Source organism: Brachionichthys hirsutus, chromosome 8 (genome assembly GCF_040956055.1).
Source record: "Brachionichthys hirsutus isolate HB-005 chromosome 8, CSIRO-AGI_Bhir_v1, whole genome shotgun sequence".
In the NCBI taxonomy this organism is placed as follows: Eukaryota; Metazoa; Chordata; class Actinopteri; order Lophiiformes; family Brachionichthyidae; genus Brachionichthys; species Brachionichthys hirsutus.
The window spans coordinates 2,364,441-2,391,702 of record NC_090904.1 but is presented as its reverse complement, the minus strand read 5'-3'; the positions used below and the strand labels follow the sequence as shown (position 1 = coordinate 2,391,702).

Genomic DNA, 27,262 nt, shown 5'->3' with positions numbered 1-27,262 from the left:
GTTTTCTTTTGGGTGTGATCTTTGGTATTCATATGTAACGCTCCAGCCCGGCCTTCCGCAGTACTTTTTGCTGACTGTTTTTTGTTGTGCTTTATTAAAGATTTTAAACTGACTGTCTCTGTCTCCGCATTCTGGGCTCCTCGTATCCTGCTCGTTCCAGAGTGGAACGCAACAGAATAATCCATTTAATTATTGACCCAGCGGATTCAGACAACATTCACCAGCTGAGCTTGGCAAGCTCTTTCTATCCAAGGAGACGAGTGGAAGACCGCTTTTAATACCCCTGCAGAACATTTTGATTATCTGGTAATGCTATTTGCTGTATTCCAAGCTTTAATGTGTTACGTGACATGCTTAATCAGTTTAGTTTTGTTTATCTTGATGACATTTTAATTTTCTCAAGAAATATGGAGGAACACGTTAAACTGGTTCTGAAGAGATTGCTTGGAAACAGACTATTTGTGAAGGCTGGAAGATGTGAGTTTCATGCTACGTCCGTGAGCCTGTTAGCTTTCATTATTGAGAAGATGTCATGTCGTGTTTTATTGTATTACTTTCACATTCATTTCCTGTCTTCAGGGGATGTCTTGTTTTCACTTCCTGTGTCCTGTGCCTGACATTTCTTCTCCTCCCTCTCGTCTCGTCGAGCTTCCTGTCTCACCTCATCTCATCTCTTAGTCTGTCCATCACCATGGCAAACAAAAAAGGGGCTCAGAGCCTCTCTTGTCCACCCAGAGCCTGTCTAGCCTCTTCCCTGAAAGCCACACAACACTCTTCGTTCTTCAGCCTCCACCACTTTGTCCTCTGCTCTGCCTTCGTCCTCTTCCTCTTCTTCACCACTAGAGTCCTCTTCCTCACCACCAGCCTATGCTGGCCGGCTACACTCTCTCCTCCCACGACCTTACAGTCACCGACCTCCTCTAAACTGCTCCATCTACACAAGATGTCGTCCACCTGTGTGCTCCTCCCTCCACCCTTGTAGGTCACCCGATGTTCTAGTCTCTTCTGGAAATTAGTGTTAACTACTGCCATGTCACTCCTTTTGGTAAAGTCCACCAGCATCTGTCCTTCTAGGTTCCTGTCCTGAACACCAAACCTGTCCATCACTTCTTCATCTCATCTATTTCCTTCACCAACACCAAGTGAAAGATGCAAGCAATTGCTAAAATATAAGACAACTAAAAAGAATCTGTAAAATGTTTTATATTAAGAATTGTTATAGTGTGTTTAAACTGGCAGGAAATAGTACAGTAAACACATGATTATTAATGAAGGGTTTTTATTAAAAACATGTAAATATAAATCAGTAGTGTAGAAAGAATCTTATTTAAATATGCTTGCAAATCTTGGTGGGATCAATGTGTAATAAACATTCAGAATTTATAAAATATAGACAGTAAAGTGGTAAATAAGGACGATGAAAAAAAAAATCATATATGGGAGTGTACACACACACACACAATGATGCTCTTCATTTAAGTGCTATAATGAAGAGTACAGTTATCATTTCATCTTTGGATATAATAGTTTTGAGGGGAAGGAAAGAAAAATCACAAGCGTTAAACTGGATGAAGTGCTGCATGCTGGGTGTGCTTAGCAGCCAGTGCAGCCGGCAAAGGCGCAGATCTCACAAACATCCATGGGAACCATAGCTAAAAAAAACACAGAACACATGCATCATAAATCACTTGCACCTTTAGGCATACCTGATATGCCCATAAGTCTGGTTGTTCAATATCTAATGGCCTCACCTAATCTGGCGAGGGATGCAGAAGCTCCTTTCTGCTTACAGAGGTGCACAAACTCCTGAGGGAGCGTGGGTTCGGCACAGAGGGCTATGGCGGCCGCCAGGTGTTGAGAGCTTTGCTGTCCTGCCACAGCACTGCTCTTTGATAGCTCTTGAAGTCTCTTGACAGCTTCCAGTGAGAAAGACAATCCGTTCTCCTGGAGGAAAGCTCAGACATTACAATTAAAGATCTCAGCTTGAACTTTTTAACTTTTAAAAATTGTTGCATAGTTTTCCTCAGATTCAGTAATTTAGGTTTCACAAATATGAAGAATGCAGATTTATTCTGACAGTGGGCCATTTTTGTAACCATAGCCTTTTATAAATACTGTTCCTGCTTCTTCTACGAAGTAAAAAAATTACAAGACTCTGCCTAATCATGAAGACATTAGTAATAGAGAAATGTTAGGTGATGCACTCACTTCAACCTGCACAGCCTCAGAGGTCAGGCTGAGTGTCAGGACGAGGACGGCGATGGCGGCGAGAGCAGCCTTCATGGCGAGAGCTGTTTGTCTTTGTCGGTTGCTGTGGAGGTGAATGCTTGCCTTCTATTCATAAGCCTCCTTTTAAACAACTGCCCTACAAGGGCGGCACTCCTGTGACTGGAGGTGCCACAAATGGGAGCAAAGATTTTCTCACGGGTTAATAAATAGTCAAAGGATTTTACAGCGTTGTAAAGGAGATTCATCACCTGTCTGGTTATTGTTTATGGATTTCTATCTCACATACCTTCGAGTCTGACAAGTTAAACATTAACCATTTGTTCAACTGATGATGAACTTACAGCAACCCACTCTTTCACAAACAAATGCTTAATTATCTGGAGTGCCTGAGGGATGGTGATCATATAATAATTTAAGAAAACATTATTTATCTATAAAAAAGTGAAGGTTTTTAATAGTATGTTTGGTTTTCACATAGTATCTGTCTGTCTTTGTTGCAGGGAAAACAACAGCCATCTACTACTACTGGACTTTCGGCTTGTCCCTTGAGGGGTCGCCACAGCAAATCAACCTTCTCCACTTCACCCTGTCCTTTGCATCGTCCTCCCCAACACCAGCCACTCTCATGTCCTCCCTCACTACGTCCATGTATCTTCTCCTGGGTCGACCTCTAGCACCTGTTCCCTGGGAGTTCCATCCTCAGCATCCTTCTACCGTTATAGTCCCTGCCTCTCCTCTGGACATGTCGAAACTAGGGCTGTCACGATGTCAGATTTTCTCTTCACGATTATTGTTCGCAAAAAATGTCACAATATCAACAAAAATGTAAATAATAATGGTACAATCATTCAAATTCATCTTTAAAGGTCCCATATTATGAAAAACTCACTTTCCCCATGTTTCTACACTATTATGGTGATTTTGATCCCAAAACAGCAAAATAAAGAAGGGAGCTGAGCTGAAAGGTGAAGCTCTCCATTTACCGGTTGATCTCCGTTCCTACCCTCACCTATGGTCACGACCTTTGGGTAGTGACCGAAAGAACAAGGTCACGGGTACAAGCGGCTGAAATGAGCTTCCTCCGTAGGCACTCCGTCATCCGCGAGAAGCGTGGAGTCGAGCCGCTGTTTGCGCTGAGAGCAGCCAGATGAGGGGGCTCGGGCATCTTATTTAGGCGTCCGGGGGGAGCGCCTCCCTGGTGAGGTGTTCAGGGCACGTCTCACCGGGAGGAGATCACAGGGAAGACCCAGGACATGCTGAAAGTTTCTCGAATGTTACGTTGGACGCTACGTCTTAGACAAATTCAGCTACATATGCTAGTTTTGCAGAAATCACATTAACCAGGTGATAAATATTGTATTTGCCATTTTGCAAATATTCTTTTTTTTTTTTTTTTCAAATAGACATCGAGTATTATATTTGAAAGTAACCTTCAACCCAACGTCTTTTTTTGGAGTTCAAAATGTTTTTGTTGCGTGCAGAAATGTAATTTCACTTCTCTGTAACGGTTCATTGATTCATAAATGCAACACACTATAGTTTGTTTATACATGTATAAAGGTAAAAAACGATGATGAAAAGATGCAGTGTTGTCTTCATTTTAAATATCAAAAGGATTTTGTGGCTCCCAGTGTTTTCTTTTCTGTGGAAAATGGGTCTAAATGGCTCTTTGAGTCGTAAAGGTTGCCGACCCCTGCTTTAAACTCTCTGTCTTCGCATTCTGGGGTCCTCATTCCTGCTAGTTCCAGAGTGGAACATAACAAATTGTTGGTTATTTATAGAATAACCAACAATTTGTGATGGTGTTGCACATTACAGTTATTTATGCATTAATGATCAAAACATAAATCTACATTCTAGTTCAATCAAATCACTGTTCATATTTGCTTTTCAGGTTTTGGTATTTGTCCAAAAGTCTCTGAGTGTGGGTAAGAGAAGTAAACAGTCTCAAAGTCATGGGAACAAAGAATTATTCAAACAGGTAAGACTGATGAGGGTCTTTAAAGCAGGAGGGAAGTAAATCATCAGCCTGAGTATGCATGGTAAAGCTCTGAGTATTTATCATCAAGTGGTTTAACAAGCAGAGACTCCAACGCTTCATCAGCCTGAGGGTCTGAGGGTGAACCTATGAACTTTTGAGAGTTAGACCTAAACTCCTGCAAGGCAGAAACCAAGCTCTAAAATCTAACTAAACTAACTACAAACTAAATAACAATCCCTAACATAGTAAGGCAAACCTACCAAATATGAAGACTTTAAGTCAACTTTCTCATCTTATTTTAAAAAGTGACCAATATACTCTCATGCTCTGAATGGAGATCATTTTATTTTTACACACCAATTTCTAACAGTAAAAATAACATTTAACAGCATACTTATTTAACAATGACTCGGAGTTAAATAACTCTTTATGTGTTTAGCGACAAGGAATGAAATGGCTTAATAAGAGTGGCTTAATAACTGCAGTTTTCAGGTGGAAAGGAGCCAGATAAAAGGGAAGTATTGAAGTATCTGGAGAAGGTCATGCAAGAAACTATACAGGAATCGGCAACATGTCTGTCATTGCTGGCATAGGAGGGCACTTATGTTGGCACGCAGAGAATATTAAGAAGCAAAAAAGAAATATGTATTGTATTCTATTATACTTAACCCTTGTATTATGTTGAGAAAAAAATTACATGTTATGTTGTGGGTCATTCTGACCCGTACTGTGTAAATTCAATTCAATTCAATTTTATTTCTTTAGCGCACAGATCATAACAGAAAGTTATCTCAAGGCATTTCACAGGATTAGCAGGGAAAGACCTGCAGGGAAAGACAGAACCCACGAGAGCGAGCACTCTGGCAACGGACGCAAGGCCCTTTGCAAACACCCATCTCCAGGTAACGAACCTTCGTTCTGGTGGCCTGGCATGCACAAAGACATTACGGAATATGTGACTGGCTGTCCTGAATGCTCCCAAGCCAAACCGTCGAATCGCCCGCCCTCCAGCCAGGCTGCTACACCCACCCCCCATTCCTCGTCGGCCCTGGTCACACATAGCCTTGGACTTTATCACCTTCCTGCCTCTAATGGTAATTCTGTGATTCTCACTGTTTCCTTGCTTAAACTACCCGAAGCCAAGGAAACCAACTTCCTTCTAGTGCAACATGTCTTCAGAGTGCATGGATTTCCCACCTCGGTGGTCTCAGATGGGGCCCCCAATTCACCTCACACTTCTGGAGGATCTTCTACTCGCTCATATGGGCATCTGTCTTCAGGGTTTCATCATCAGACTAATGGGCAGACAGAGAGGGCCAATCAACAAAACACGACACTGAGTTGTTTGAATACCGAGTCATTCAGAATCAGTTTATTGCCATTGTCAATGAGGGTTCACAGACTAGGAATCTTCCTCGGTGAAGTCGTGCAACATGTAACAGTAACAACAATAATCAATTTGCAATACCTACACTTAAAAATACACTCAAATAAATGTTAAAGTTTTATTTAAATTACAATTAATTTACATTTCAGTCACACGGAATTGCATTACAGTTCACATAAAATCAGCATTACTGTGGACAAAAATGATATTTAATTGAAAATAATGCACATGCCCCAAAATGTTACATGCCATAAGCAATGCTTATCATGACAATGTTTTCAACTTTGAAGGCATAAAGAAAAGGTGGAGGACAAGTCATATTCAGCTGCAAAATTAATTTCAAGACATACATTACCATCTCTCATTGTTTTTGACCCGTCTTAAAATGCCTTTATGTTTCCATTTGTTCTTCTGGTATTCACAGCCTTTTTTTCTGCTATCCTCACCTGTTCAAAGGTTGGACCATTTGTCTCTTGGGGGCAATGTGGATGCAGTTCAGGAGAAGGATGGCCTGTGAGCTATTCTGATTACATTATATGTGTTCAGTCCAGGTACATCAAAACCAGGGGACAAACCACTTTTGTCAAATGTATAGAAATTAAATAGCTGGCCATCCTGGGCTTCCAGGGACACTGAAGCTGTGCCAACTCGTAATACACAAGGATACTCTTTTTCAAAAACCACCTTGAAAACCCGTTCGACCAGGTAGTTGAGCTTTATTGTTCTATATTGTTCTGGGATCAGCTCCTCGATCTGTGGCCCAAATTGTTGCATTGCCAGAACTCTGTCCAGCCCAACTTTGATCTCGTAGAATGTGATGTTGCTGTATGTAAAAAAGCCAGTATAAGGAGCCGGGTTGGGTGGAGCAAAGAGGACCTTCTTGGCTTTCCTGAAGGCTTCTTCTATAGCTGGGATAATGTGTTTGTAGGCCTCGGTGACCACATCTTGGTTCTGGGGCCGAATGCCAGCCATTAGCACCACCAGACCGAGCTTCAGCCTAGGCACCAGGGAGAATGTGGCAGAGTAGCCGTCCAGATCGCCGTCTTTACGTACCATCTCGTGACCCATAATCTCATTCACCTCCCAAGGTGTCCCAGTTTGATTGGCAAAGTAGTCCTTATCACACCTGAAGAGTGGCGTCAGCATGATCTTCAATGAGTCTGGCTCCAGCAGTTTACGGTGAGAAGCGCCCAGCAACACCATGGCGAGCTTGGCCAAGTCTGCAGCCGTGGAGTACATTTGACCAGAGGGCCGGTACCAGCCCAAGTCATAAAGCGGGGCTGGCTTCCCATTCGAGTACACTCCCACAGCTGTCTGGCTCTGTAGGTCAGGGGTAATGTCGAACCCCGTGTCCTCCATACCCAGTCGGTCCAGGATGTTGTCTGTGACCCACCTCTGGTAGTCGATGGTGGCCACACACTCGGCCATCACGTGAGCCAGCAGCGAGAAAGCAAGATTGCTGTAGTGACATCTGGAAGGAAAATGATAATGAGATTGACAGAGTGTTAAACATTTGGTTGGTAAAATAAATATGAATAGTAAATTAAGGTTGCTGCCTTCAATTTTAGATAAATCCAAAAAGTTATTTAAATTAAATTAAAGTTATTCTGCAGGAAAAGGTCCCCTGGCACTGAAGTCTGGTATTTAATCAGAATCAGAATCCGTTTATTGGCAATGAGGGTTCACAGACTAGGAATTTTTCTCGATGAAGTCGTGCAACATGACACAGTAATGACAATAATAAATTCAAGCTGCAGCGCTATGCTGTAGCGTACGCCCTAGAATATACTATGTTACAAAAAACATATAAGTACAGAACACATCATAAAAACAGCAGCATCACGTAAAGCCCCGAACAGAGTTGATGTCTGCAGCACTGTGTCTGCCTATAAGGACTTATTTTTTGAGAATAAATACTCAACTAAAACTCCACTTGGACATGTTTTAATGTGGATGCCTTCAAAAAATAATGTAATGCATGCATTAGAATACTGAAATCATTACAGCATAACAAATCTTACTTGGTGCCTGGATCTGCAACAAGGATGTCATCTTGGAGCAGATTGATTGCAGTTTGTGTTTTCCCTTTCCAAAGTAGATTTGTAGCCCGAAGCCTCCTGGGTAGACCTGATTGAATGGTATTAAATAGAAACTAATATTAGCATGTCAAAAAAAAGGATAGAAAAACAGGTTTGATTATAGCTGTATGAATAAAACATAAAAATTCTACCTTCAAACGTAGAATTTCTGATGCTTCTGGAAATTATTGCTATCTTCAGCCTAGATACCTCATTGCCCAAATGAGACATGATATTTTGTCTTGATTCAGATGAATCTGTTTTATTTAGAGCAAATTATTCATATTTTTGCAGATAAAACTGTTGTTGCCTGTTTGCCATTCATGCGTGCATGGCAATCAATCAATACTTTTCAATATACTATATTTTGCGGACCACACTTTCATTATTCCTGCCCTGAATTTCTTATCATACACACGTCCGTGCAACTGGCTAAGCTCTGAGATGGGGAGGGCTTCGAGGATGCAACCGGGGAAGAGTTTGAGGGCCTGATAGACAAACATGCTGCCCCCTTGAATGACGACATGTTGGAGATGAGTAAGGAATTACTAACACAATAAGAAAAGGATTCGTAAAATAAAGAAGAGCCCGAGGAGCTATATGGGCTAACAATAGAGCCCCGAACAGAGTTGATGCGAATAGCAAAGAACATTCAATCGGCCATTGACGACATGCTTCGTTCCATGAAAGTGCAAAATGCCATCAAATCAGCCGTTGCCATTTATAGACGCAGGTTGAATAACGGGAAGAAGTCTAAAGGTCACATATTATGAAAAACTCACTTTTCCCATGTTTCTACACTATTCTGGTGATTTCGGGTCTTTATCAACCCAAAAACAGCAAAATAAACCGTCCAGTCAATCCTTCATAGTTTGTGTAGTTCTTTAATCAAATACATAAACGCTTCTGGAAGAAATGTCTTTGTGTTTGCACGTCTCTTTTCTAATTATTGTAAAGGACATTGAAGTATCTTGTTACTTGCTTCACCTATGCAACAAACTAAATCTACCTAGATCTAAAACTCATAACAAGCGAAGTGTTGAAACCTCTGCATGTACCTGAGAGCTGACTGGCCATCCTGCGCAGGGTGACTGAAGAGGAGCGGATCTGAACCTCCCCACTGTCCAGAAATATCAGGCCATCCGTCACATATTTCAGCTCAGAGTCTGCCGTTTTCCCCAGAGGATTTTTGATGGTGAAATTACCCACGTATTTCTCCAGAGGGTCATCTAAGGAGCTGATTTTGCCATCCTCCCACAGCCTGTACAGCATCAATGTTGGGAATATTTTGGAAAGGCTGGCAATTCTGAAAGAGAAAATAATGTTCTGTTATTAGACACTGACAGAAAACAACTTTTGTTTAGAGCCAACTTTCCAACCAAGACATTTTACTCTGTAATTAAGATGTCTGGTCGTGTTTGTTTGGCTTGTAATGAATCAACAGTGTTCTTTTCAGGCGGAGATGCAGCCGGTGTCGGGGAGGGGAGAGAAGAAACCAATGCGCTGGTGGCTGCAGCATCAATACTGCTTGTGCTAGCCGTGCTCTTTTTTTTTTTTTTTTTTGCCAAGTTCTAATGTCCATTTCGGCAATTTTATTGTAATAGTAGCGCGGGAACCAAAGCTTCTACCGTCCGCCTCAGTCCATGAAACCAGGAAGACGCTTTGCTAATGTGACAGTCCGACTCTGTGATCGTTATTGTCTTGTTATTGTCTCGAGAATCGCTGCTGCGATTCCCGGAAGCTAGTTCAAGCCGAGCGAGCGAAAGACACGGCGAACGGGAGGTATAACTGGTCGGTGTCTGCGACAAAGACGTTGCTGGGTGTACTAAAATTTTCCATAGGTGAGTGTTAGCGGACTGGACTGGTGCCTTGTCCAGGGTGTACCCTGCCTCTCACCACTAGACTGCTGGGATAGGCTCGATCTGGATTCTGGATAATGCAGTCATGAAAATAAATGAATGAATGAATAATTGGAGCTGGAGAGAAGGAACAAGTCACAAACAATTCGGCAGAGGACTGAGCAGAGTACAAGTGCAGTGGGGCTGTTGAGATGAGCAGCAGGTGTTCTGAGCAGCACAGGTGATGTGGATGAGCTGATGATGGGTGTGGCAGGCAGGGCAGAGACAGTCGAGCAGGAGGGTGGAGCTACGTGGAGCAGCAAGCTCCAGCCGGGTTCCTCACATTAGTGATTTCAGTCTAATATTCACCTGTAAATCGTATACTCATTGGGCGGTCCCGAGAAAGGGTCACTGCCATTCCTTTTCCCAAAGTTTCCCGTCCACAAAACAGTGTCATTTAAGACCACAATGGCCGACAGCGAGGGAAGGCTAATAGGACTGATGTTTTGCCGGAGTAAAACATCCACCTTGAAGAGAAAGAACAAGAAAATTATGTACTCTTTAATCACCTGCAAATTACATTTATAACTGCATATATTTAACAAACAAACAAATATATCATAAGTAAAACAAGCATGTAAAACACTTATATGCTCAAATTATGATTGAGTATTGATGAATCTGAATGATTTGGAATTCAAACTTCTTCTGTTGATTGCTGCTGGATTTAGTGTGAAGGATTAAGAGTGTCGGCGTGTATTTTCTTCTGATGGGGCAAGATAAATATAAATTTTGAATCTGTACAGAATGAGTCACTAATATCACCTTTTCCAGGGCTTCTTTCAGACTGGGGATGGGATGCTGTAGAGGGAGAGGCTCGGGGAAGCGGGGACAGATCATCTCTGATTGGACATTGTGACCAATTCCTTCATCTGCACAGCAAAAGAGAAATGAGAAAACATGAAGGAAGAGTCACCAGGCATTAGTAATTGTAATTCCTATTTAGTGTTTGATATAATAATATATGTATGACCTCCCTACAACACCTGGGCATGCTCCTTTTTAAAAAAATATTAATTTGTCTGCATGTGAGCTAAAATATGACAACATTTATGTAATTTATTTTTAATGTGATCGTGACCGTCACTAACCCTCTTGGCAGACTAGCCTATTATTATTATTTTTTAAACTAACCCTGTGTTGCAGTTTGGTCAGGTTTAAGCATCAAACATGTTCATGTTTAGATTTAGTGATAAATATAAAAGATTACTGGAAAAACATAAACATTAATGTCAAGTTGATTGACTTCAATATATTCTTCAGATTGTAAAAGATTTGAAATATTTTTTAGCTTGAATAAGCATTTCATGTTCAATGTGGTCCATGACCTATCATCAATAATCTTACCTGACTTCAGTTTTGGTAGCTGGTACTGCCAGAAGAAACATCCAGTCATCACCAGTGATAAAATGAGGAAGAACAATAAACCGAGTTGGGTCCACTTCACCTTCATCCTGCTGCTTTTATTGAGTCCTTTGAATTTAATGGTCGCAGCAGGAACAGCTGCAGCAGAAGTTGGCTTTAATGCAAACACACAAAAACACACAGCAGTATAGAATGGAGTGTATAAAGTTATTTGCACTTATTCCCCCTCATATCAGAAGGGTCAGAGCAGATGTTCCCCTTTATGTAATCTGTTCAGTTAGACAGAAATCCCTTCCAGCTTGTTCTCTATGCAAGCGATTCCTGTTGCACTTAGCAGTACTCACCATCTGATGCTTCACAAGCCAGGGCAGGATGGATTACCAGAGACACAGAAATCTTCTAAAACATGTCCTAAACATTTGCGCAGGGATAGTTCTGGCGATTCCCACAACTCAAAGGCAATAAATCTATGAAGCTTTTGCTGGGCAGGAGAAAAGTGCAGGTTTGGACTCCCATCTCTGATTTCTCACTGACTGTGATGTAATCCTGTCCGTTGATGGTCTTGTCCCTCACAATTCAATTTCCGCTCCTGCAGCCACAGGGTGTTGAGATCATAATCCCCAGATTTACCGCACCAAAACAGTACGAAAGTATTAATCCCTAATCTCCATGAATCAATTCACTTCAGTAAAGCTACCGCCAAGCTGTGCAAGTTGACATAGATGGCGGCACCCAGTCAAATGATTATTTTAGCCTGAGCGTGAGCTGAAAGCCCAATTCATCTGCGTGAAGCAATGACTTCATTTGGAATGCTGAGGTAATAATAATTTTGGTCCATCTTCTCACTGCCACCTGACAAAAAGTACAAATAATTGTTCACAAAGGTGAAGGCGAACATAGTTTCATACAGGGGGTCGTTGACTTACGGCGACAACTGGTTCAAAGGGTTTTTCCGTATGCTGACCGCTGAACTAGACCAAAAAGGCTGAAAACAAATGACTGAATGGTGTTTTACATCAAAAGCTTGTTGCGTCATCTACTACTGCTACTGCTACTACTACTACGACTGTACTTTGGGCTTGTCCTGTGAGGAATAGCCACAGCAAATCAACCTTCTCCACTTCACCCTGTCCTTTGCATCGTCCTCCCCAACACCAGCCACTCTCATGTCCTCAGTCACTACGTCCATGTATCTTCTCCTGGGTCAACCTCTAGCCCTGTTCCCTGGCAGTTCCATCCTCAGCATCCTTCTCCCGCTATAGTCCCTGCCTCTCCTCTGGGTGGGACTGGGGACCTCTATCGTACCAATAAAAAATGTGGATAAAATGTTGGACAATAATCTTTAGTGAAACACAATATAGGGGGACATTGTGGAGGTCTGCAGTCTTTGAGTGCTTTTCTAGTTTTTAATTGAATCTCAATATCTATGAATAATGATACACAACTATTTTAACATAGCTGGAAGATTTAATCACATAATTATATAAGGCAGCTTTTAGAACTTTAAAACTTCTCTCCATCATTGGGGACATCCAGTGATAATTTCTTCACTCATCTTAATGGAATGTCCAAGATTAGAACCGGTACTGTGTTTTGATGCCTTTATTTGAGTGGGATGATGCCATGTTGGAAATGAAAGGCTAATCCGGGTTACATAACCAGTGATGGAGATCTGGCCACAACAGCTGGCCCCTTTGGCTACAAACACAAACAAATTGCTGCAACCACCAAAGCCACTGTTGCAGCAGCTTAACGCGTTTTCACTGAGGAATATTGTCGGTGTCCTTTTCTTGCATGTTTTGTGTGTCTTAATGTAACACAAGCATACATTTGTTAATCTTATAAGTGCATTAGAACGATCATTTTTACCTGAGCTTGAATCCCATCCACTGAAGCCTCTCTAACTTTGCTCCCCGCCCCGCCCATAGCTGAGTTGTATCGGACGTTACCTGAGAGAAAAGACAATCAGTTGCGACTTGTGGGTTTCTTGTTTTGGTGCATTGCTGTACGAATGCTGTGAGAAGTATTACATAAATAAATAAATGTTTGTGAGGTGGCTGACTACACAGGTCTATGTTGAGCGCTCTAATTGCTTTGATATACACCATAGCAAGTGATATAATACACTTGAAAATATAATACAAAGTTAACTTGGCCAAACATTGTGATAGAGCAACAAAGAAAAATGACCAGAGAGAAAAAATGAGGAAAGAAAAATAATATATACAGATAATAATTTGGAAGGAAAACCATTCAGATCACATTTAGAAAAGGGATCGCCAGATGTTTTATTTATTTGTATTTCTCTCCGGCTTCTAGGCTTTCGAGAGCAGTGTTTCCCAACCTTTTTTGAGCCAATAGAGTAGACAGACACACAGACAACTGCAAATGTCCAAGCTTCAAAACGTCTTATAAAAATAAAAAATCTTTGGGATGAGGTGTATACTGCCATAAACGGTAAACCAGATCTTTCAGTTAGAAATACCGAGGGATTTGACGGTGGCTGTTCTGGGTATTACTCCACCAGGGCTGCAAGGACGACCTACAACCTACCTTTTATCCATACTTTTTACAGCAACCTTGAAATGCATCACAATCTCATGGATGAAGACAGAACAGAACCACCGTCGCTTAATGTTTGGAAAGTAAAACTGAAAGAACATTATGAAATGGAAAAGATAACTTACTCTCTACGACTGCAGCTACACATTTTAATGGGGCGATGGCGACCAGCAGAGGGCTTTTTGATGTAGAGGCTAATCCAGGGGTGGGCAAACTTTTTGACGTGCGGGCCACATTGGGTTTGAAATTTTGACCGAGGGGCCGGGCCAGGAGCACATGGATGAGTGTTTGGCCCAGATATACTAAAGCGCTGCGTGTAGTGTGCAAACCTCATAGCACAGTAAACACACACAGATAAATGTACAACCCGATTTACTAACAGTGTGTACGAAGGACTGCGTCTTTCAAATGTGCAAAATAGCCTTTATCCAGGTAGTACGTTTGTCTCAATGAATATGCAAGATGCGGCATTTACACATATTTTGGCACAACGGTGCGAGGAGAAATGTAAATAGATTAAAATAGCAATGACATTGTGATCTGTCAAACCTGGTGATTGCATCTGTTTTTAATAAATTTCACTTGAAGGCGTAAAGTTAAATAAACCAACATTTATTGAAAAAAGATGATCACTTTCAACATTCAAAACATATCAAAACACGAAATACTAAATCTCAATCATTCCTGCTGCACTCATTGTTGTTCCACTGCTGTGCATAAATGCGCACTTCATTAAAAGACGCACGTTCAAACTTTCCAGATGCATTTTCTTTCATAACAGAACATACAAACTCACCAATTTCAGTGGGAACAGTGTTATTGGTCTCCCTTTTTTGCCAGTGCACCAAAGTCTGGAGTTATTTTTGCTGTTCTATTCTCAGGATAGATCTGAGATGTTGGTCCGTTAACTTGGATCTATGACGGGCTTTATTGATTATGACGCTAAACGTCTGCTCACACACGGAGGTCGAGCCAAACAACACCAGCACCTTCTGTGCCATCCTCCGGAGGTTTGGAAACGTGGCTTCGTTAAGTGAGGCATAAAAGTCATTCAGGTTAAGAGACTTGAACTTATCCTTCAAGGCGGAGTCGGACTGAAGATCGATCAGTTCCAACTGCAGCTCCCGCGGGGTGGTTTCAGGGTCTTGTGACAGGGGACGGGACACCAGCAATGGGGGAAACGAAACTAAAAGCAGAGCAATACGCTACAAGCTGGTCAGTGCGCCATCTGCCGGTCAAACACGGGTATTGCAGGGACAAAATGAAAGTTATGATTTTGAATTTTTTGGTCATTGGACAAGTTCGGCGGGCCGTATTGAAAAGCATGACGGGCCGTGGTTTGCCCATGTCTGGGCTAATCAAAAGGATAAGGGGTCATGTATACCTGGGTGTGCCGCCACTGTGGTTAAGATTTATTTTTCGTTGTATAGGAAGATTGGACCTGGGTGTCTTGATGTGTGTATGTTGTCTTGCTGCTGTGTTGCATTGTGTATCATGTGGAAAAGAATATTAGTATTAAATGCTCTGTTGCTGTTAAAAAACTGAAATAAAATTTAAGTGAGAAAAAAAAAACGTCTTACGTAATCAGGCTGTTTCCACAGATAGCCTCCAGTAATAAGAGTAAGAAAAATATATGGTGTCTGCCTACAACATGCCTTGTTAGGAATAAAAAGATGTTTACCTCATTAAGCTTGAAATGTTATGACAAATAAGACAAAAACCTTAGCATTTCAGTATCATCCTTTTCAAGTCAGCAAAATCTGATTTCTAAAACTAAACACAATTTGACTGTAATATCTTTAATGGACAAAGAAACACTGAACATCAGGCACATTATTTACATTTCCCTGATCATTCAGCTTTTGGAGAGATACCTCTTATATGTAAAATAAGGGATGAATAAAAACATTGAGGACAAAGGCTGTGGCTATGCTACATAAACTGTATTGTAGGGCGTGAAGCATACTGCAGAAATCCATCCTTGTGCACTTACCTCGGGTTTTAAATCTTTCCTACAACAATAAAACGTTAAGACAAAAATATTTCTCTTTAGTTCCTTCTGAGTTTGTGAGCTCTGAGCAGGATCCTGACAGATGTTAGTGTCATGGTTATGTCTAAATCCTGCTTGTATCAAACCGAGTGTTCTGGATTAACTAGCACAGCCAATGGCATAAAAATGTGTGTGTGTGTGTGTTTGTTCTCTAAGCCTTCAGGAATAGGTTGGGCTACGAGACGCAGTGAGGGAGGACATGAGAGTGGCTGGTGTTGGGTAGGATGATGTAAAGGACAGGGTGAAGTGGAGGAGGTTGGGTTGCTGTGGCGACCCCTCAGGGGACAAGCAGAAAGTACAGTAGTAGTTGTAGTAATCTCTTTTCAACTTAATACTCAGACTCAGATTTAAATTATTTATTCAGCATGCCTTACTTGGTCATACTTTACAGGAACCCTTTGAACTAGTTTTAACAAAAGTAAAATTACAAATATGAAGAAATATCAATATATATGGAGGAACTGGATATCTGGAATTGTCTAACAATGTGAAGTTTTCCACATTCTTCATTCCCAAAGTGGCATGTCAAATCACAAAAATACTGGAACATCAAAACAGAAGTTTGGTAATGGATTCTCAGAGTTTGAGAAACTGACTTCACTGTTTTATGGTGTTATATATAGGAGTGTTATAAACTAATTCATAAAAATGGACATCAGAAGGAAGAAAATAAGAATGTTCCAGAATAACAAGAGTCCACAGATGTTCAGGTGTTGTCCATTTGTTTCAAGTGAAAGGAGCCCGATTTCAACATCTCATTGGTGCAAGCATCTTCGATTTGCATGCTGTGACTTCCAGGTTGCATGATTTCACACAACACAGGCGTGCTGAATGTGTAGTAATATTCTGACTGAGTCTTCTAGCCTCCTCACAAAGTTTCTCGAGAGGATGAGTGAGACTGCCAGCCAGTAAAGTGCATGATAGTTTATTTTACTTCAGAACTAGTGTAGCTTCTGTGCCATCTTTCCTCTTCAGATACAGGCCATAGCTGAGATGGTGCTCCCTCCTCAAGAAAGCGTAGAAATAATCAGATACCAACAGGATCTGAGGGGAAGAAGCATTAGGAGACGTAGGGATTATTCATTAAGAGGACATTTGACTAATAATTGATCATTTAATCAAAATGTCATTTTCTAGTTTGTAACTAGTTGGTTTTAGTCTCTTTCGCATAATTAGTCAGCGATTTGAGCTGTGACTGACTCATCCGTTCTAAAAACACGTTAGAACATTATCTAAGGGTCTTAAGGAATTCATGGCTGTGTGCAAAGTCGAATACTAATGCACTCCTACCGTAATGTATTATGTAGAGCATTTCATTTGCATATTTAGCAGATTCATTGTGCAGCATGTGGGAACTATGTACTAGATTGGTAATAATCTAGTACAGTTTAAGTACACAGAGGACTCCTTGTTTACTAGACAATTTTCATATGTAACTTCATCACTAAATTCACTTTCCAATAATTTTATATGCGAACTGAAATGTTCAGATTTTGAATAGTGAAAAATGGACATTGCTGTGAACTAAACAATGTGATAAAAGAGAGGGCATATTACAAGCTTTTAACAGTTTGGAGGTAATGGCAGTGATGCTATTGAAATGTGTTCAGATCTGCATTATTTAGTGCAAACAGATCAAGTGCACGATAAGCAGTACATATGTACGCAATTGTGAACACAGGAAATGTGGAAGTGGACCTGCATTGACTATACCAGGATCCCTCAGCTGAAGTAACATCAAATTTGTAATGTTGCATTATTTATATGTGCATTTTCTTCCACATCATTCTCCAAAGGCATTTGATTCAGTGAACAATGACCATAACACATCCAGCCCTTCATACCTGTGCCACGTTGAACAGCAGTGTTATGGCATAGTAGAAGTTAGAGTTCGCACTCCCAGCATAGATCCAGAGGTGCCAGAGAACAGGGAATAGAGCAGAGCAAACCAACAGGATGCAGGAAACCAGGAAGATGTTCCTTAAGACTGAACAGAAGAGACATCATCCTTTTTTTCAATGTATTAAAACTATATCACCTATAATAATAAATCTGTTTACATTTTAAGACTTGCTTTTAAGGTCCCATATTATGAAAAACTCACTTTTCCCATGTCTCTACACTATTACGGTGATTTTGGGTCACTATCAACCCAAAACAGCTAAATATACTATCCAGTCAATCCTGCGTAGTTTGTGTAGTTCTGTAATCAAGTACAGAAACGCTTCTGGAATAAATGTAATCTTATCTTTTGCATCAATGGAGTAATTTATTTTTATTTTATTGGTATTGTTACATGTCGATGATTTATGTATTAAGGACTTTCAACGGAAACAAGACAGGAAGGGCTTTTATGAAATGCTCCTCTTAGACAGGGTGTTTGACTGCACTTGTACCGCTCTAACATTCTATCTAATAAATATATTTATCATCCTCATCTACATCACTAGCTACATGCTATAGGTGAAAACCTGGTGGTAAGAACAATATCAAAAGACCAACTATGAAAGAAATGCTTCAAGTCTAACAACCAGTTACAACTAATAGACGATTTTCTGTTTTATTTACTTACATCTTTGTAGGTGACTCCAGACAGGGAGAAATGCCAGGTACATGACACTGTCCCCCACAGTGGGGTAAGATTTAAAGATGGAAATCACAGCTAACTGCATGAAGATCAGAAACATTGGATGATCCCTGTAGTACACAGATAGACCGACATGTACATACAAATTCAAACACATCAATAGTTTATTTGCTATTTACTTCAAATTTTATCGACAGGGCAAAACAGAGGACTTACCTCATTTTGATGGACAGAGGTATGGTGTAGAAGAAGGTGTTGATCTGGAAGACGCACAGGAAGAAGAGGCGGAAGTGCTCAAACATCTCAGCAAAAAAATACCAGAATAGGCCAATATTTGGAGTCAGGTCTGGCACAGAGAGACTGGGGAAGGCAAGCATGTAGTCATATTAATTGTTATTACTTATTACTTTTATGGATGCCCCCCACATATATATTCTTTGAGTATCAGCTCTGATGGACCACTTTTTCTGGCCATTGAAGAGAGGCAGATTTCAATTTCAGGGTTGGCAGTGAATGTATGGGTTATAAAAAAACGTCTTTAGACGTAAACAGCACTCAAAGAGTTAATTACAATTTAAATTATTGGAACAATTTTCTTTTTATTTATCTGTCAGAAAAAAACAATCAGATCAGTAAAGCAGCGGATAATCTCCCTTTGAAGGTAGAGAAAGACACAGAAACAGAAGAAAAAAGGCTTATGAAAATTCAGGCTGTTAAATAAATGCATTAACCATTCCTCACAAAGTGTCACACAGAAATCTTAGGACTTGTGCAAATATTTCACATACAAGACTCACATGAAGCCGTAGACGGATGACAGGTAGTCCCACGAGCCGAGCAGGAAAAAGGAAAGACCAATTATGACAAACAAACTGCCCAGGCACATGAAGGCATACTGTGCGATGAACCACCAGAAACTGGCCCGCCGAAAGTTCACAGGAATATACTGATTCTGGTGGTGAGACACAAACATGGAAAGACAATCAAATGTTTGAATCAATTGTGTTCTGTTGTAATATAGAAATTATAAATCCAATACTTGTTTTGAGCTCTCAGAGGTGGACTCAACCATCACCCGGGATGAGGTGCTTGTCAAACTCCATGGTGGCAGGGCACCGGGGGTGGATGCAATTCGCCCTAAGTATCTTAAGTCTCCGGATGCACGAGGACTAGCTTGGCTAACATTGCATGGCGGTCGGGGACAGTGCCTCTGGACTGGCAGACCGGAGTGGTGGTTTCCCTCTTCAAGAAGGGGGATAGGAGGGTGTGCTACAACTATAGCGGTATCACACTCCTCAGTCTCCCGGGGAAAGTCTATTCCAGGGTGCTGGAGAGGAGGATCAGACCAATAGTCAAACCTCGGATGCAGGAGGAGCAATGCGTTTTTGTCCCAGTCGAGGAACACTGGACAAACTCTATACCCTCCATCGGGTTTGTGAGACTTTGCCAAACCAGTTCACATGTATTTTGTGGATTTGGAGAAGGACATCTATTCAAGCCTGGACCTCCAGTATGTACGGGGGCAGTTTGCAGAAGAGTGTGAAGCATGTGGGATGAGGATCAGCACCTCCAAATCCGAGGCCATTGTTCCCTCCCCACGTCTGTGGGGAATTTTTACCGTGGTGAATAAGGAGCTGAGCCGAAAGGTGAAGCTCTTGATTTACCAGTCAATCTACGGTCCTACTCTCACCTCTGATCATGACCGAAAGAACAAGATCCCGGATACAAGCAGTCGAACTGAATTTCCTCCTCGGGGTGGCTGGGCGCACCCTTAGAGACAGAGTGCTCAGTCACCAGGGAGGAACTCGTAGTAGAGCCGCTATTCCTATTCCAAATCAAAAGCAGTCAGTTGAGGTGGCTGGGGCATCTACTTCAGATGCCCCTGGACGCCTCCCTGGGAAGTTGTTCCATGCATGTCCCACTGGGATCCCCCTGGCAGAGCTAGAGGAGGTGGCTGGGGGAGAGGGAAGTCTGGAAGTCCCTGCTCAGAATGTTGCCTCAGCAACCCAGCCCCAGATAACCGGTGGAAGATGGATGGATGAGATGGGTTTTAAGACAGGGGAAGAGGCATAAAAAGGTCATTATGAAAACATGGGCATTCAAACACAAACATACCTGCATTAAATGTAGAAGTGCTGGCGCGCACAGAATGATAGGATAGATTGACTGATATGTAGCCAGGGACAGAAATATGGCACTCAGCAGGACATTTGCTGCAACACAAAGACCAAATAATTTATTATTCAGGTTTCAATTCCTAATTTCGCTGTGAGCAAAAACTTTGACACAATGCTAGAAATCTACAATAAAATATTCTAGAAATAATATATATTATATTGAATGCATTTTTAATTTTCTTTAAATAATGTTCATGTTTTAATGAAAACATTCATTGTCTCATTCTCTCTGATGTGTATATATCGTTGCTTTCAGAGAGATTTTAGTTTTCGTTTATTTTTCTCTGTGTGCCTTAAGGCTTAAGCCTGGGCCTTCACACGATTTTATTATCTTAGCATAATGACAATAAAGAATCTTGAATCATCAAGTAATACTCCAGAAGAAATTTCAATTTTTAATGTAATTGTACAAAATTCAATAAAAGATTAATTACCCTTTATGGTAGAGAGGATGAAGAGTGCGACAATGGCATTGTTGAGGCAGCAGGTTGACTTGGCAATGCAAGAAAGGATTGCAAATGGATTCAACAGATAACTGAGAGAGAAGAAAAAAGTGTTGAGAGAGCTACTTCAATACAAGCTTGTTTGAATAGAAAGGCACAGACACTGGGTTAGGGTGGAAACTAAAATACACAATAAACTTTCCAGATGAACTAAATGTGACCTTTGTTTGCGTCTGTGCAGAATGGTGCATGAATAACAACACACAAACAGCGTAATGGCTGCTTTATCAGCAAAACATGTCATGTGTTTGATCCAGAAATTGACCAATACATTTCCGGGTTCAATCTGAACTGGTATTTTAACAGTGCTCCTCCTCATGCCGTTCATATTTTGACATTGTGAGACCAAGACAACAACTAACAGTTGGTCACCAGTACCTCGCAATTACGAGGCTTCGAAGAGGATGTTCTTAGATTGAAGTAGCCACTTAGCAGGTAGAAACAGAGGTACAGCTAGACTGGAAGAGTCACAGAAAGGCATAGAAGTAGAAGTAGAAGAATGCCACTCAACTCCAGACACATTTAAGGGAGGTGAGAAGTAGGGCTGCACGATATTGGAAATTAGTGCGATATCGGTGTCCAGTATTGCGATAAGGATATTGTTGCAATATGTTTTTCCTTTCACCTGAAAAACACAATCTGCATGAACCATAAGAAAAATATCTATAAACATACCAATTAACAAATGCACAATTACAGACATGCATCTATTTTCATTATTACACATTACATTACACACATATTACACACATGTTCATGTGTATTTTTCAAAATCTGTAAATGCGTCATGGTTGCAGTTGAAGCTTTGTGTCACTTCGACATTTTCTTGTAAGGAGAATCGAAACTTTCATTAATTCTCGTTTGCAAACTTGCCTTTGACTTTATCTGAAAGTATTCCAGCGAGGCAATGTACTTACAACATGGCGACTTTCAAAGGAATGTAGTACATTTCTTTTGGGCTTTGGATGAGGTCCAGACAATCAAGGGGATAGTGGTCCAGCTCCAATGCATATTTTTGCTTTCTGAACTGAAACCACATTAGAAGTATATTGTAAGTACAACAGATTCATTTATAATAAAATGCTTGCATTACCAATAGACATTTACCAACCATACGTCTGCCATGTTAAAGAGAAACAGGAATAGGCATTATTGAACTTTATTGTAAATTAGGCTGTAAAATAAAACAAGGTAAAAAACAAAGTAAGCATCAAACAAAAATAGGCAAGGCATAAAAAACAGTTACCAAGCAGACCAAAGGAATTAAGGAAAAAAAATTCTAAAAAGGTAGGTTTAAAGTCCAGTTTTAAAAGTCAGTCAATTCATGCTTTTAATTGCTACATACATACAAACACAGAGATATGTAATAAATGATATACAGTATTACTTTAATATAAAATGTGGTTTTATGATGAGTTTTACCTTCAAAACAGACAATAGCGCTAACAGTGGTGAGAAGTGGGGGGCGTTGGACGGCTTGTAGACACTTTATACCGTAATTGCACCTTACAGGTGCACGTACATAAACTTAGACATAATAGTTCTGCCTACACCAGCCTTCTGTCCACGTTCTCAAATATCACCTTTAATATATATATAATAATTTCCTGAACGGCTTGTTATAATATACACACACACACACATATATATATATACACACGTACACACATGTACAAGTGCAGTCCATTTTCCAATTTATTTTTTCTACGATCTGGGAAAAGAATTGTTTACCTGTTGTTTGTTGTATTCCTGCACCGCCTTGTACAGAGCCACAGCAGTAATCACATCTGCTAACTACAGAGAAAGGTAAGTGAATTATGAACTGAAACATTAGCAAAACAGCATTAAATTGAATTTCATTTGATATACAAAATTCAAATAAAGGTATTCTGTATACAATTTATTTTTAATAAAAACTAAGATAATTCCTGTCGTCCTACTCACCACAAATGTTATCTCTGCATAGTCCACCACAAAATGAAAAAGATAAATAATAAGAGGTGTCTGAAAAGTAAGAGATAAAGTCTTAGAGCAAAACAAGTTCAGCGATGACCACGTTTACCTGGATATGCAGGGATGAATACATTGGATATACTGATGTACTTGGAAATTTACGTGCAACACCATTTTGAAAATTATCTGTTTTGGAGGTCCCAGCAGGTCCTCATCAGATGTTACTGCACATATTTTATACTCAGGCTCAGATGTCTCTCAGCTGTTGTGGCGTTTACGTCAAGGAATCGTATTTGGGCGTGTTACAATACACTCTGTGTAGTTTAAACGTTTTACAGTGCTCGGACAAATCGAACCCAAAACATTCAGCCGGACGGAGTCTGTTCAGTGTTCACCTTCTGCGCGCTTGTTCCCCCGCCCACCACCTCCCCCTCTCCCCCCTCTACAATCATTCTCCGTCTATCCACAGCGCAGAGCCGGAGCTCACGGCGCGCCAGACAGGGGTCAAACCATTTTTTTCTAAGACTACCCCCCCGTCTTAGATGGGGAAAAAAAGGGAAAACATTGCGCACACATATATACACACATATACATAATACACTGACATACGTGTACATATATGCATGCACACACACACACACACACACACATTTGAACTGCCTCTTACCTCATGGAAAATATCTCCACTGTATGGTGAGACTCCCAAATCTAGCAGAGCCAACCCTTCCACAACTGCAAATAGACACAGAGATCATGGTTCAGTTCCCCATATGATAAGCTGCAGTGCTTATGTACAACAAAAACGGTTTCAGCTGACATGTATGAAGAGTTTACAAAGACTTGCCCTGTTTTCATTTAACTGACATATCTATGTCATCTATTGTGCATCGTGGTTCACAGTGCAAAGATTTAAGTCATACCTCGTTCAGGACCACTGCTGTTGATGGTTATATTGATTGTAATTGTTGTTACTGTCAAACTTTTACCAAACAGACAGATCAAGACCTATACTACCCCTCAAAAGTTTGGGTAACCTTTTCTTTCAATGTTTCTTTATTTATTTTTTTATTATGCCTGTGAGGGTTCTCAGTCATTCAGGCCATGGAAAATCCCCAAGAGCAAAAAACAAATCAACTGGACTTGTTACAAGTTTGATTGAAGAGATTTTGCCTCTCATCTACATAGAGACCCTCCAGTACAGTAGAGCTAGTACAGTTCATTGAGCCATATAAAGAAGTGTTTTTTGAGCTCTACAGACTCTCTAAAATAGCAGTTGCGATCCCAGTGAGTGCTGCTTCTTGTGAACGGAGCTTTTCTACTTTAAAGCGGGTGAAAACATACCTCTTAGACGAGAGATTAAGCATTAAGTATCGTGTCCAGAATGGTAGAAGCACTGTAGTATTAGTAGTATTTTTTTCTTTCGTGTCTTGTACGTGTTTTCGCAGTAATCCAGAATGAAAATGATCGTAAATGCATTAAGACGTCCGTGCCGAGGACGCGACATCAGCCGCAGCTCAAACAGACAAGTGGAAACTGCGGCCATTCGGCTCGTACCTCTTTTCCACGCAGTCAGAGGAGACACGACTTCCACTCGATCTGCAATCAAGTCGGCTAAACTCGATCTGAACAGAGCTGCACGGATCGTAACAGCTACAACCAAAAGGAGCGTCAAAGGAGCCGCCATAGTGACAAGGAAGTGTTTCTTCTTCTTCTTCTTCTTCCTCTTCTTTTTCGTTGGCTTTATCGGCGGCTGTCCACCCCGAAGGGCATTACCGCCACCTTCTGATCCGGAGTACGGATCGGCTCCCATCTCGCCACTAATCTGACAGAATTTATAATAAAATATATATAAATTGTCCATTTATATTCTCCTATATAATTCTGCGGTTTTAAGAAACGTCACCACCTCCCTGCTGCACCTTCCTCCAACTATATCCTTCAACTTGAATCCTTGTACCCCCAAAAGTATCAGTTTGTCCCTCACTTTCCTTTGATCTTCGTTCTCCTTGCGTTCCAGCAACACGTTCTACCAACTCCGAATCCTCCCCACATCAATCACACAACCCCGATTGATGTCCCAACCTCATTCTCATCATCACTATCTCCTCCCTCCCGCTGGCTCTGCCGAGCCGCTGTCCTGTAACACTTTTCTGTATTTTATTATACTGGCGACCCTTCTCCTCCCCATCCCACTTCACCTAACCCTAATCCTAATCCTAACCCACACGCGCTTAACTCAGGGTGAACATCCTCAACGTTGATTGAACTAACGCTGATCGCCTGTTCTGGAACTGAAAACTCAGAGTTTCCCATCTCGCGGTAAATCAACTCAGAGATCAGGGTTAAATTCAGAGTTTGTTGAACCCATTATTTTGGAATAGGCTCCTGGACAGCTTGTTAATTCTAGAAACAGCACAAACACAAAGATATCAGATTTCAGCAAATCACAATGTTTATTAAACAGACAGAATGAAATGAATCATAAACTCTGCAGAGGGTTCATTCATTGGTATCAGATCAACTCTGCTCAGAACTTATAGTCTCCTCCTCCTACAGACAGTACAGAACAACCCTGGCATGTTTGGACTATCTAGTCTAGTGGATGGTTTTTGCTCTCTGGTCTGAACTCTGACATTTCAGATTTACATTTCTCTCACCCAGACGTTGAGTGTGTGAGGAACAGAACACTGAGTGTAAAACACATGTGAGAATAAGCAGAACGATAAGTTGATCTCACTTATAATAGTTATGATGTATATATAATGATTACATGATTGAGCAAACATCACTATTATTGTCAGTCTGACCCGGGGCAGCTGTATCTACCCCGGGGCAGCTGTGGTTACAGTAGTAGCTTCACCACCACCAAGTACGGAGTGAATAAATAATGCACAATGTAAAGCGTCTTTGAGTGTCCAGAAAAGCGCTCTATAAAACCAACGCATTATTATTATTATTATTAATCATTATCATGTGTTAATAACGTATATAGATGAATTATATGACGGAGTAAATATTTTAACATATCCAAATGCAGACAGAAATGTGTGCATGTGTCTGTTCACCTGCTCTGCCTGTACAAGTATGCGTCTCGTTGGTGCAGATGAGCAGCAGGTACAGTTGGATCCTGCAATACTGAGTCACATGGGTTGATTATTATCTTGTGCAAACACACCCACAGGGAGCAGGGAGCAGCGTATTGTATGAATGCACTAGCCGTCCCCTCGCTCTCTCTCTCTCTCCTCCCCCCCTTTACATAGACACCCAAATAACAAAAGCACACACACACTGTTGCAAGGAGAGACAACATTGATACAGACCTTCGTTCGGGATGTAAGAGGTAGGACGTCTCCGTTGTCACGCAGCCGAACCGCACTCTCATTTATCACCGCTTAGTAATGGTGTGTTTGACAACGCATGTGTGAATGTGTGAGCCATTACGTCTGTTTATCAGAGGAGCCCTCAGACAACAAAGGAAATGTATTCAAGGAGGCTGTGAGCGAGGGAGCGGCGACTGTGGCTAAAGGAGAGGAGCAATCTCGTTGTATATCCACTATGCAATGACAATAAAGGCTTTCTATTCAATGGTTCAACCCTTCTGTTTGGACTCTGAACAGTCTTTTATCGTGCACGTTCTAGCACCTGGCTGAGCCTGTTGTTCTCTCAGTAGTTGTAGCCGAATTGGATTGTTATTCTGTTTCTCTGATTCCTCCAGGGATGATTTCACAGTTTTATATTCTTCTTCACAGATGGCAAGAAGCACAGACTGTTTCGTCACTTTCTAAATTGGATCAGTGAAGCCTTTAGATAACATCAACCACAACATTGCCTTTAAGGTCAGTGATATTCTGTTGGATGGACAAGTCTAGTCCTTTTTCATGCAAAGGATGGGATGGATTTGATTTATCATAAATTAGGGCATATTTCAACATGCATACAGTATTGGGATAGAAATGTATGGAATGTATGAGACTCTCAGAATTAGAAATATACCATCGTAGAAAAGGAAGGTTGGTTGTATTTGTGAGGGAACCCTTGTTTCTGCCTCTTCGTCTTCTTATGCAATGTGACTATTTATTGTGGAAGCCATACTTGCCTTTTCTCAGATCCCTCCTTGTGTATCTTGTATGTTGCATCCAGTCTGGACTATTTTCTTTTCTTGAAAATGTAACCAACCGATGAGATCAACTGAAGATGCGGTGTCAGATAAAGACTTTTACACCGCTGTCATGTGAACAATTGGCAGAGGACATCATTACCATCAGAATCATGATACAGTGGTTTTTGACTACCACTTCAAAGGTTTCTCATACTCATCTCCCACACCGACTTCCTATGGTCATTACTCAAGTATAGACTGCATGTTCTAACCATGAATGACACAATGACAGATGAGTGGTTGTGATTGAGACGTGTGGATGCTGAAGCAGAATGGGTTTTGTGAGGTTACTCATAATTGGATAGTCTTCCTCAGGGCATCATAGAGGAGGAG

At 41.0% G+C, this 27,262-nt stretch overlaps 2 protein-coding genes across 2 annotated transcripts; both read right to left on the bottom strand.

Annotated features, from left to right (window-relative positions):
* Nucleotides 1–6,092: 6,092 nt before the first annotated feature.
* lactbl1b (lactamase, beta-like 1b) lies at nucleotides 6,093–12,864 on the bottom strand. The gene is made up of 7 exons (XM_068742879.1): nucleotides 12,808–12,864; nucleotides 10,921–11,092; nucleotides 10,339–10,445; nucleotides 9,883–10,040; nucleotides 8,734–8,981; nucleotides 7,619–7,724; nucleotides 6,093–7,068 (listed from the first exon to the last, which is right to left on the bottom strand). The coding sequence occupies exons 1-7, from the start codon at nucleotides 12,862–12,864 to the stop codon at nucleotides 6,093–6,095; spliced, it is 1,824 nt and encodes a 607-aa protein (XP_068598980.1).
* A 3,065-nt stretch (nucleotides 12,865–15,929) lies between these two features.
* On the bottom strand, nucleotides 15,930–24,454 carry pigu (phosphatidylinositol glycan anchor biosynthesis, class U). Its single transcript, XM_068742806.1, has 12 exons — nucleotides 24,325–24,454; nucleotides 23,438–23,502; nucleotides 22,762–22,821; nucleotides 22,549–22,611; nucleotides 21,735–21,844; nucleotides 20,749–20,849; nucleotides 20,253–20,350; nucleotides 18,935–19,089; nucleotides 18,354–18,497; nucleotides 18,123–18,247; nucleotides 17,395–17,537; nucleotides 15,930–16,594 (listed from the first exon to the last, which is right to left on the bottom strand). The coding sequence occupies exons 1-12, from the start codon at nucleotides 24,452–24,454 to the stop codon at nucleotides 16,481–16,483; spliced, it is 1,308 nt and encodes a 435-aa protein (XP_068598907.1). The 3' UTR covers nucleotides 15,930–16,480.
* Between the last annotated feature and the right edge of the window lie 2,808 nt (nucleotides 24,455–27,262).